The following is a 12,611-nucleotide window of genomic DNA, read 5'->3' as shown; positions in this document are numbered from 1 at the left end:
TTGGCCTCCTAAGCCTGTCATCTCCCATCGTGCAGTCCTTCCTTAGCACACCTGAACTCCTATCCACCTACAAGGCCTTCATCCACAACTTGATGGAGTACTGCTCTCCCTTCTGGGCTGGCACCCCTGCCTCACACCTTGCTCTGCTTGACGGCGTGGAAACCAAGGTGTTCATCATCATTGGAATCTTCCACAATGAAGCTGAGTCTATGGGCCTGTCGCTTTGCCATCACGGATAGATCGGTGGTCTATCTTCTTACATCAACACCCTCTGTCCTCTCTGTCCTTACCCCTCACCCCCAGGTTTCTGCTGTGTGCATGTGGTGAACCATCAACCCCCTTCGGGTGAAACCTCCAAAATCTAGGATCATTGATCACCACCAATCATTTGTTTCTCTTTTTCCCACCTGTGGAACCAACGTGACATCCACTTTAATCTCATTCCTCCCTCCAGGTGTTCAAGACAGCTGTTCACCACCATCTCAGATCATTCCCCATCCAAATACTTGATATGTTTTACCCCTGTTAACTCCCCACCCAAAATTTCCAGTTTTCACTTCCTGAGAGTTTGCTTCTTTATCCATCTTATCCACATCATACATTTTCCCCTACACCTCATCTCTCGTTGTCCCTTTCCATCGATTCTGTCCTTTGGCCCTACTGTTGGCATTTTCCCTTCTCCTTATACTTTTCTTTTGTTATCTTGCATCCTGGTCCATTCTGTGTTTCAGCTCTTCCACGAGCCTCGACTTTTATATAGAAAAACTCCCCATCTCAGCTTTATTACTTCTGTCCTACCATACAATATTGAGTGAAGTCTGATAAACTGTGAACAGGTTTTTGCATTGTATCATACATTAATGCCTGAAGCTGCCTGCGGAACACCACGGTGACAGTTTTTTTTTTGTTTTGTTTTTTGTATACAAGATCGAGGCTCGTGAAAGAGCTGCACCAAGATTGAAACCTGGGCTCAACAACTCAGAGGCAAACGTGCAAACCTCTGGCCTACACTAACATTCCACCAAAATAAAGGTAAAGTTATGGATGACGTCGTTCATACTCACCATGTCTCTAATGTGAAGGCCAGATGGGCAGAGCATGGAGAATAGCTCTTGGTTACGTGAGATGCGACCCAGGAGGCGCAGCAACAGTTGCAAGCGCCGTCGACTGGCCGGAGGCAAGAGGAGGCTGCTCAGCTGGAGGGCCTCAGTAGCCTGCTCGCTGCCTCTTCGGCTCAGCACACCTGTCATATAGTCAGTCCAGGTGAGTCACATCCACAAAGCCAGGTTGAGCAGACAAACTAACAGAATGTTACCTTAATTTTTCTGGCTACTTGATGAAGTAAATATATATACAGTATATATATATATATATATATATATATATATATATATATATATATATATATATATATATATATATATATATATATATATATATTGTCGCGACTCCGGCTGTTAAATGCTTCCAGCCCGGAATACTGACGTTAATGTCCGGGCTTCAAGTAGTCCACGGGGTGGACAAAGAGAACTCAATAAACACAACTGTGTTTTAACCGGCCTCTAGGGGTAGGCACGATGATTTATTGGCTCGATCTCAAAAACAATGGATGGTAACAGAGTGGAATACACAGCACAAAGCCTGCAGGAACTGTCGGCACCAGAAGCTCCAAACACGACACAGGCAATATGACTCACAGTTCCAATCTACGATATCCGGGAATCACTCGTTCTCTTCCGGAGTTACTCACTCTTAAAATACAGAACGATAAACGATCAGCACAACTCGGCTGTCGTGAGGCTTAAAAAATCCCCGTTTTTCTATTTTCTATTTTCCACTCGACGCCTTCGGCTTCGAGCCACGTCCGTCGCACAAGATGGCGGCCGGCTCTCTCACCCTCCACCAATCGCGTGCCGAATAGCCACCCAATCGCGTGAGGCTGAAAGGAGGTCACGTGACGTGGTGGGCGGGGCACTAATTTGGTGAGAACAAGGTGGTTTCTCACAGTCCTCCCCACCTAAGTAAAAAACCCGTCGGATAGACGGCGTTTTGAAACCAGTATTTGTAGTAGGTGCAAATCACATGGCAATATGATGGCGGTAATCGTTAACAGGCTTATACAATGAACCAGGTTTATCCACAACACAATATTAAACACAATACACCGCATTAATATCTACCCCACAAGAGTTACACTTCACACAAAGCACAATAGAGAGACAAGGGGGCCAAACTCAAGTTGGGGAAAGCGTTTACAGGAGGGAAAACGGACCGAGGAGCAAATAGCGTTTCCCGGAACTGGTTTTTGGCAAAGGTCCGACAAAATCAGCGGCAACAAACTGGAAAGGCTGACTGATCACGGGGAGGGGCTTTAGGGGTGCCTTGAAAACCTTCACTCCTTTTCCGAGTCGTTGACAAATGGGACAGCTAGCGCAATAGCGCTTGATGTCTCGCGACATGGCGGGCCATAGGAACTGATTCTTGACCTTGGCTAAGGTCTTGGCAGCTCCGACATGACCCGAGGAAATATTGTCATGGGCCAATTGCATGACTGACTGACGATGCCTCCCCGGTACGACAACTCGGTGTCGAACCTTCCACGTCTGGGTGGAGGAGATGTTCTTTGGGGAATACTTATGCATCAGCACACCTGCACCATTCACATAGTAGCCTGTTCGTCCCGGCTCGGAGTCTTCTCCCATTTCCCAGAGGATGGCAAGGGTGGGATCGAAGTGCTGATCCTCCACTAAACTGGTTACCGCAGACAATGCGGGAGTGACTTCCGGCCCAGAACTGAGGTCGCTAACCGCCTCGGAGGACTGATCCTCCTCCCCGGATTCGCCGACCGGCGAACACGTAGCTGGGGTCCCCGTGTTACAGGCGGGAGCGGTCCCTGAGGAGCACGGCACCTGAGGTTGGCTTGACGGAAGGCTCGGGTGGACTTCAACTGACGCAACGTCACCGTCGGGAACTGGAGTCGAGGCGCTAGGCTCCTCGGGCCAGAGTGAAGATATGTCCGACTCCGCCACTCTCTCCGCCTGTTTACTCTGGGATCTAGTGACCACCCCACAGGTCAGAGTCAATGACTCCTCCCTGGCCATGGCATCATTGCCAATCAGCAAGGAGACCCCGGGTACCGGGTAGTAGGGTACCACCGCACAGGTCATTGGACCCATAAAAATGTCACTCCGGACCTCGAGGAGGGCAAGGGGATACCGGCCAGGAACCTGGTTAATGCCCCGAAGGATGATATACTCGCCGGTATAACGCATCTGAGAGGCCGGAACTACCCCCGCCCGGAGAACACACAGTGTCGCCCCAGTATCCCGAAGGTATTGGGCCTCAAACTTCAGCACCGAATCAGGGCCACCCACTAAGGCTGTCCCTGAATAATCCTGATACAGAGGATGAATGGAATTAGCCTCGGTGGCAGTGACCTCTGTCACCGATGCCACCGTCGTGTGCGAGGGCCCAGTTGATGACCTCCACTGACCTCCCTCCGATTTAACAGCAGGGTTGCCTCGGTAGGCCGGACTAGCTGGGTTAGAGAAGCAGCGGTCTCCACCGTGCCCCACGCGTTTGCAGAAATCGCACCAGGGCCGTGCCCTGGCCTGCAGCTCGCGACCGCCACCAGTGGAGGGCATCGGAGAACCCTTCCCCTCGATCCAGCCGCCAGGCAGACGGGGGGCGGTCTTGATCGCAGAATCCTCCGTCTTACGACGCGACTGCGTGACTTGCAACATTTTGCACGCCAAAACATGTTTATCAATAAGGTTGACGCAGTCTGACAAGGAAACAGTGTCTTTGTCGACAAGAAACAACGCTAAGTCAGGCGGAAGCTGTTGATCGATACGGTAACGCACCAGGAGTTCCGCAACCGCTTGAGGTAACTCAACCTTGCTCCCCTTGAACCATCTCTGCAGCTGTTCCAACAAGACCCGCGAATGTTCCTCATAGGTTTGACTGGACTGACGAGTCCAACTAAAAAAATTACGCCTATAAATACACGCGGACACCGCATAGGCGTTCAAAATCTCGGCCTTCAATTTCCTGTATTTGTTTGCGTCCTCGGTTGCCATCCTCGCATATACCTCCCTCGCCTTCTCAGATAGATGGCTAACAAGATGGCCGACCCACAAGCTCTCATCAATGCCACCGGAAGCCAACAACTTCTCCGCCATCTCCAGATACGCTTCTGGCTTCGTGTCTCCCGTCCAGTCCGGCAAACGAACATGAACAGTTTCCGGGACGCTTGCAGCAGACACCTCTGCCCGCAGTCGTTCAGTCAACATTCGCAACTCATGCTCTCTGACGCGTTCAGCTTCCGCTGCCGCATGCTCTCTCTCTGCTGCCGCATGCTCTCTCTCTGCTGCCGCATGCTCTCGGTCTTCTCGCTTAATACGCTCTGCCTCTGCCCTGTCATTCTCCCTGTTATACATGTCGAGTTGTTGAACCGGAGTCAGCCCGGTCCAGAAGGTCGAACGCATGCATTTAGTCATGATGGGATCGCTTCCTAACATATCGGGTTTAGTGACCGGGTCAAGGCTGATTGCGTCGCTCACAGCGCCACCCACGTGACTGTCAACATGATCAGGTTGAACTCTCACTTCTCTGGTCGACATAGCTTGGCTACGAGTTATCATAAGACAAGGCACAAAACACTGAGTCTAAAAGGAGGCTGGATCGAAATATTTCAGCAATATCTTTCACCACATGGGACGGCAATTCACCCAGGGGAGGCAAACAATATTGGGGTGGTACACGTAATTCAAACACAACGCTCTGTTGGGGAAATACGACACGAACTACACAATATCACCAACGCACATCAAATTGCCAATGAGAAAAATGCAACGTACAAATAACTCACGTTTTTTTTTTTGTTTTTTTTTTAATGTCGGTTTGTTTGGAGGGATCCGGAAACTATTCACTTATCCGGTAGTAAAGTACCACACAAGATAGCGTCCTATGGTGAGAAAGTTCCTCCAAGATGGCGTCTGCTGGTGAGAAGGTTCCTCCAAGATGGCGTCTGCTGGTGAGAAGGTTCCTCCAAGATGGCGTCTGCTGGTGAGAAGGTTCCTCCAAGATGGCGTCTGCTGGTGAGAAGGTTCCTCCAAGATGGCGTCTGCTGGTGAGAAGGTTCCTCCAAGATGGCGTCTGCTGGTGAGAAGGTTCCTCCAAGATGGCGTCTGCTGGTGAGAAAGTTCCTCCAAGATGGCGTCTGCTGGTGAGGAAACGATGAGCAGATGCAGGAAGATGTCGTCCACTGCAGAATTCCCGTCTCAGTTCGAATGTCTCTTACTTGAATAATCCTTGGACGAGCAACCCATTTGTCGCGACTCCGGCTGTTAAATGCTTCCAGCCCGGAATACTGACGTTAATGTCCGGGCTTCAAGTAGTCCACGGGGTGGACAAAGAGAACTCAATAAACACAACTGTGTTTTAACCGGCCTCTAGGGGTAGGCACGATGATTTATTGGCTCGATCTCAAAAACAATGGATGGTAACAGAGTGGAATACACAGCACAAAGCCTGCAGGAACTGTCGGCACCAGAAGCTCCAAACACGACACAGGCAATATGACTCACAGTTCCAATCTACGATATCCGGGAATCACTCGTTCTCTTCCGGAGTTACTCACTCTTAAAATACAGAACGATAAACGATCAGCACAACTCGGCTGTCGTGAGGCTTAAAAAATCCCCGTTTTTCTATTTTCCACTCGACGCCTTCGGCTTCGAGCCACGTCCGTCGCACAAGATGGCGGCCGGCTCTCTCACCCTCCACCAATCGCGTGCCGAATAGCCACCCAATCGCGTGAGGCTGAAAGGAGGTCACGTGACGTGGTGGGCGGGGCACTAATTTGGTGAGAACAAGGTTGTTTCTCACAATATATATATATATATATATATATATATATATATATATATATATATATATATATATATATATATATATATATATATATATAGTCATGGCTTCCTTCTTTTTGTGGCGTCGCTGCTGGATACCTTGGCATTACTGCGTGTCTACTACATGTTTACTATGTATCACAGGACAGCGTGTCTGCTAGACCCCAGATGCCATTTGCAACTATCAACTCTGGCCGGCTCCTCCAGCCCAAGGTCGGTTTACCGTACTGGTGAATTAAGCAAGATAAATAAGGACGATCCTGATAGTTTGTAACAGTCAGTCGGCCGAGCGAAACCAATGTCACATAACCGCACCTGAGATTGAACATAGATAACAAATCTGAGCTGACCAAACGCCTCACCAGTCTTATGTCACCATCAAAACGGACAGAATAAGTCAACACACAGTTTCTTAAAGAAATGGCCTTCATTGCCTGCAACAAGAAAAACGCAAATATTTACAACGGCAGGCCAAACAGGTATTTACAGGCAGATGAGAAAATTAAATGTCTCATAATATATATATATATATGTGTAAATATGTGCAATATTTACAGCACTCATACATTTCCCTTAAACCTAAGCGACATTCCTGCCATCGGCTCCTTATCTGCAATGACTTAACACTCCACAGTAGGTGTGCCGGCATCATGCATCCAATCTGGAAGGGAGAGATTGGTGATTTGCAAAGAATGATGGTCTGAATGATTGGCAATGAAGATGAGCTGATATACAAATAAATAGATGGGGAAAGGACGGACCTCCTGCATACCTTCCACTTGTCGACTTGTTGGTTCCTTGTTCTTGTAACCTTCCACTTGTTGACTTGTTGGTTCCTTGTTGTTGTAACCTTCCACTTGTTGGCTCCCATGTCCTGACTAAAGCTAGGATCCTCTGAGATATCTCCCCTCCTGTACCTTACACAGCCACGGACTCGGTGTTTTCCCATGGTGCTTTGACATCGCTCATGGCACATGTCTAATGTGACTCCTGACAGGGCTCTGGAGGTTCCCTACGCAGGTATGGTGCTGTGACGTCACTCGTGGCACACATGGAATATGCCTCCTGACAGGGCGTTTCCTTGAGGTTCTGTGACATCGCTTGTGGCGTGTATGGACTGTGTATGCTGACAGGGTGCCCGGGCTTTGTAGATGGGACAGACTGTCCAGCGACGGAGCTATCGGACGTGAGAACGTGAAAACGACGGTGTGCGAGATGGGAGGAGAAAATATAAGGAAGAGTGTGAAAGGACAGACCTGGAAGATGCAAGAAAAACCAAACGCCAACGATGAACCGCACACAATAAACAACGACCAGCAAAGCGCGAAGGAGAATGAAATAAATAATGCACGTGGACGGTCAAAGCGAAATGAATGATAGCGTGAAGGAAGCAAAAGAGGGAAACAGGAGAGAAGAGAAGGACTATAGTAGACTCGTGTTGTGTGGGTAATATAAATTAATCGATCAAGCCCTGAACAAAGTCTGTGATCGCCTCAAGTGACAAAGCTTTTAATACATCCTTTTCTCCCTCAGTCTCCCAGATCCCTTCATGCAGCACCCTTACATCACCTTCCAATTTTCCTCACTCTTTTGCTTCACACCTCCCCTCGTTTATGGCCGGGGCCACTCTCTTGGCCTGATAAAAGCCCTCGGGGCACTGATGAGGAGAATCAGTTCCGAGTATGTGATTATCACATTAACTGTTTTCAGAGCCGTTTATGAAGTGGTTACAGGGGACTGTGGGAATATTGTGTTTGTGGTTGAGAAAAATATTCAGCACATGGTCTGCAAAAAGGAATGTGGTATGATTTAAAAAAAATTTATATATATATATATATATATATATATATATATATATATATATATATATATATATATATATATATATAAAATAAATAAATAAAAATTACATATATAAATATAAAATAAATAAATAAAAATTATATATATATATATAAAATAAATAAATAAAAATTATATATATATACAGTCACGTGAAAAAGTAAGTACACCCCATGTAAAGTTTTGACTTTTTCAACATATTTCAACATACAGCTATTTGATCTTCATTTCAACAATATTGATAGATAAAGGTGATATAATATAACAAATATCATGAAACATTTACATTTTGAAGTCAATTGTGTAATTTAAATAAACATAAATGCAAATTTCGCATGTGGAAAAAGTAAGTACACCCCTACATTTATCACTACTTCAAATACCTCAAATTAGAATCAGATGCACCAGCTCAGGTGCAAATGATTAGAACATCCTTAGAGAGGATCTTGGAGGAACCTGTCTTATTTAAACCTCAGACATTTAGTTTGGTTTGCTCTTTGTTGTTGAAGTGTGCGGTGTCACCATGCCTAGATGAAAAGAGCTCTATGAGGCCTTCAGAAAGAAGATTATAGATGCCTACAAGTCTGGGAAGGGATTTAAAAAGATCTCCAAACAATTTGAAATCAATCATTCAACTGTCCGGAAGATCATCTACAAGTGGAGAAGATGCCAAACAACTGCCAACTTGTTCAGGCCAGGCCGCCCCAGCAAGTTCAGCCCGAGAGCAGACCGCAAGATGCTGAAAGAAGTCTCGGATAACCCCGGAATGTCATCACGGGACCTACAGGTAGCTCTTGCCACTGTTGATGTCAAAGTGCACAAGTCTACCATTAGAAAGAGGCTGCACATATTTGATCTACATGGGAGGTGTGCCAGGAGGAAACCTATGCTGTCCAGAAAGAACATCAGGGCAAGACTAAAGTTTGCCAATGAACACCTCGACAAAGACCACCACTTCTGGAACAATATGCTCTGGACAGATGAGTCAAAGGTAGAACTATTTGGCCACAGTACCAGAAGACATGTTTGGCGAAAACCAAAGACAGCATTTGACCACAAGAACCTGATACCAACTGTAAAGCATGGTGGTGGAAATATTATGGTTTGGGGCAGCTTTGCTGCATCAGGGCCTGGGCAGCTCGCCATCATAGAATCCACGATGAATTCTTCATTGTACCAGAGGGTGCTTGAGGATAATGTGAGGCCATCTGTCGAAAAGGTGAAGCTCAACCGAAGGTGGACCTTGCAACATGACAATGACCCTAAACATACCAGTAGCCACCAAGGAATGGCTGAAAAGAAAGAAATGGAGGGTTCTGGAATGTTCAAGTCAAAGCCAGGATCTAAATCCCATCGAGATGTGGGGGGGGGGGGGGTGGGTGGGGGGGGGTTTGAGACGACCTGTGCATGCAAGAAACCCCTCAAACATCGCACAGCTGAAAGAATTCTGCGTGGAGGAGAGGGCAAAAATTTCTCCCAGTCAATGTCAGAGACTGGTAGACAGCTATAAGAAACGCCAACTTGAGGTTGTTTCTGCCAAAGGGGGCAATACCACCTATTAGAGCCAAGGGTGTACTTACTTTTTCCACATGCGAAATTTGCATTTATGTTTATTTAAATTATACAATGGACTACAAAATGTAAATGTTTCATGATATTTGTTATATTATATTGTGGCGGGCACAAGGGTCAATAATTATGCGCACCAGTGGGTGGCGCGAGCGTCCAGGCGGGGAACTGAAATACATGCCCCACCTTTCGGCCGATCGGCCACGCCCGGGGGCAAGGCGTGGCCTCGGGCCATATATGCGGGCTGTAAGCTCGAGCCCGCCCAATGCTGATATGCGAGCTTGTAATAAAGACTCTTGTTTGTATCCACGCGTTGTGGCCTACCTCTCTGGCAATCGAGTCGTGTGTGCACAGCACCACACTGGTGACCCCGATTGGTTCAGCCGTTGCTGACCCCCGAACGCGCCATGGCTACCAACGCCGTCGCAATCAAACTCCCGGAGTTTTGGGAAGCGCAAGCCGACGTTTGGTTTGTGCAGGCAGAAACTCAATTCCAACTCCGGGGCATCACGGCGGACGAGACCAGGTACTACCACGTGGCCGCCGCCCTCGGGCCCAGCACTGCCGCCCGCGTCGTGTCCATCCTTCGGCGCCCGCCGGGCGACCACAAGTACGAGGCACTCAAACGTCTCCTCCTCGCCACGTTCGGGCTCACGGAGGTCGAACGTGCCGACCGCCTCCTGGACCTTCCCGCCCTCGGCGACACACGACCATCCGTCCGGATGGATTTCATGCTCTCCCTGCTTGGAGACCAGCGCCTGGATTTCTTATTCCAAGCACTTTTCCTACGCCAGCTACCTGTACACGTGCGCCTCGCGCTGGCCGGTTCCAAAATAACGGAACCCCGTGCCCTGGCTGGAGAGGCTGACAAGTATTTTGCGGCCTGCGACACGTGGTCGGTGTACGGTGCTGCCGTAGTGGATCCCGGCGCGGGGGCTACAGCGCCCCCTGCTTCCCTTGTGGCCGCTGCTACGCCCCACCCACTACCACCGCCGACACCACCACCACCGCCGGCACGGCCGCCGCGGGGGCCACCGCCGCAAACCTGGTGCGACTACCATGCCAGGTTCGGCGGCAAGGCTAAAACGTGCCGCCCGCCATGTTCTTTTGACGGGTCGGGAAACGACCGGGCCGGTGCTCACTTGCGGCCATGAGCGTCGGCCATTCCGGCAGCCTCCTGTTCATCACGGACACCTCGCCCGGGCGCCGTTTTCTTTGCGACACAGGAGCGCAGGTAAGCGTCCTCCCTGCCTCCGCATCCGACAAGCAAGCCGCGGGCCGGGGCCCCGCTTTGCTTGCCGCCAACGGTACACCCATCCGCACATTCGGGAAGCGTTGCCTCTCACTGCGGTTCGGAGGGCAGCGCTTTCAATGGTCGTTCGTCACCGCCAGCGTGCCAATGGGCCTGCTCGGCGCGCACTTCCTATGTGCGCATGGGCTGTTGGTCGAAGTTAAGCGCAGACGTCTCGTCCAGGCCGAAACCTTCAGCTCGCTCGCTTGTTTGCTGAGCGGCTCGTTGAGCAGCTCGCCGAGCGGCTCACCGAGCGGCTTGCCAAGCGGCTTGCTGAAAGGTTCCGTCCCGGCGAGGTGAGTCTGTACGCTTCCGGCAGCGGACGAGTTTACCCGCCTCCTCGCCAGTTTCCCGGCCCTCACGCGGCCCACCTTTTCAGCGGTGGCCGTCAAACACGGGGTGGAGCACCATATCCCCACGGTCGGGCTGCCGGTCTACGCCCGGGCACGCCGCCTCGACCCCACGAAGCTCGCCGTGGCGAAAGCGGAGTTCGCCACGCTGGAATGGCTGGGTATCGTACGGCGCTCCAACAGCGCTTGGGCCTCTCCTCTGCACATTGTGCCGAAGCCCGGCGGCAGATGGCGGCCGTGCGGTGACTACCGCCGGATCAATGATGCCACCACCCCCGACCGCTACCCGGTCCCGCATATCCAAGACTTTTCCGCCCGGTTGGCAAACACGACCGTGTTCTCCAAGGTGGACCTCATCCGGGGCTACCACCAGGTCCCCGTACAACCGGACGATGTCCCAAAGACGGCCGTCATCACCCCTTTCGGCCTCTTTGAGTTCCTGCGGATGCCTTTTGGGTTGAAGAATGCGGCCCAGGCGTTCCAGCGGCTCATGGACAGCGTCTTGCGCGACTTACCTTTCATCTATGTCTACCTGGACGACATCCTAGTCGCGAGCGCGTCCCGGGAGGAGCACCTGCTCCACCTCCGCACGCTTTTCGAACGCCTGGGCCAGCATGGCCTGATCATCAACCCCGCAAAGTGCCGCTTCGGCGTCGCCGCCATCGACTTCTTGGGGCACCGCATCACCAGGCACAGGGCCGTCCCTTTACTGGCCAAGGTGGAGGCCGTCAAGAGTTTTCCGCGCCCCCGCACGATCAAGGGGCTCCAGGAATTCCTGGGCATGGTCAATTTTTACCACCGCTTCGTGCCCAGCGTCGCCCAGCTCCTCCGCCCCCTGCACGAGGCCCTCCGGGGGAAGCTGTGCAAAGGTGACATCGCCTGGTCGGAGCCGATGGCCGCGGCGTTTGCAGGCGCAAAGCTGGCCTTAGCCAACGCCACCATGCTGGCGCACCCGGCGCCCGATGCACAGATCGCCCTCACCACCGACGCGTCGGACTATGTGGTGGGCGCGGTGCACGAGCAGTGGGTGCGTGGTGCTTGGCAGCCCCTGGCGTTTTTTAGCCGGCAGCTTCGCCCACACGAACGCCGCTACAGCACCTTCGACCGCGGGCTGCTCGGGCTCCACCTGGCGGTCCGACACTTCCGCCATCTGCTCGAGGGCCACCCGTTCACGGCTTTCGTTGATCACAAGCCCCTTGTGTTGGCGATGGCCAAGGTCGACGAGCCAGGGTCGGCCCGGCAGCAACGTCACCTCTCTGCCGTGTCCGAGTACACGACGGACATCCGTCACGTCGCGGGTAAAGACAACCCGGTGGCGGATTGCCTTTCCCGGTCCGTCGCGCACGCGGTCCACCTCGGGATCGACTATGCCCGGATGGCGGAGGACCAGACCGCTGACCCCGGCGTCCAGGCCTTGCGGACCGCTGTCATGGGCCTCCGCGTCACCGAGGTGCCGTTCGACGTCGCGGGCGCGACCCTCCTGTGCGACGTCTCTCTCGGCCGGCCTCGCCCCATCGTACCCGCTGGCTGGCAGCGCCCGGTTTCCGACGCCATCCACGGCCTGTCCCACCTGGGCACAAAGGCCTCCCAGAAGCTCGTCGCGGTGAAGTTCGTCTGGCATGGCCTCAGGAAGGACGTCCGCGACTG

General features: G+C 51.5%; 1 protein-coding gene across 2 annotated transcripts in view; it reads right to left on the bottom strand.

Annotated features, from left to right (window-relative positions):
* The window catches only part of LOC137411496 (DEP domain-containing protein 1B-like), a 140,070-nt gene that overhangs the window by 21,358 nt on the left and 106,101 nt on the right, over positions 1 to 12,611 (bottom strand). For both annotated transcript variants that reach the window (XM_078769751.1, XM_068096837.2), the window contains exon 8: positions 1,065 to 1,243. In XM_078769751.1, the coding sequence (XP_078625877.1) occupies positions 1,065 to 1,243 (179 nt within the window). The remainder of the gene's footprint in view (positions 1 to 1,064; positions 1,244 to 12,611) is intronic.

This window comes from Myxine glutinosa, chromosome 1 (assembly GCF_964187855.1).
Source record: "Myxine glutinosa chromosome 1, kmMyxGlut1.1, whole genome shotgun sequence".
NCBI classification, from domain to species: domain Eukaryota; kingdom Metazoa; phylum Chordata; class Myxini; order Myxiniformes; family Myxinidae; genus Myxine; species Myxine glutinosa.
Note: the sequence above shows the minus strand (reverse complement) of the source record. Positions and strands in the feature narration are given on the sequence as shown.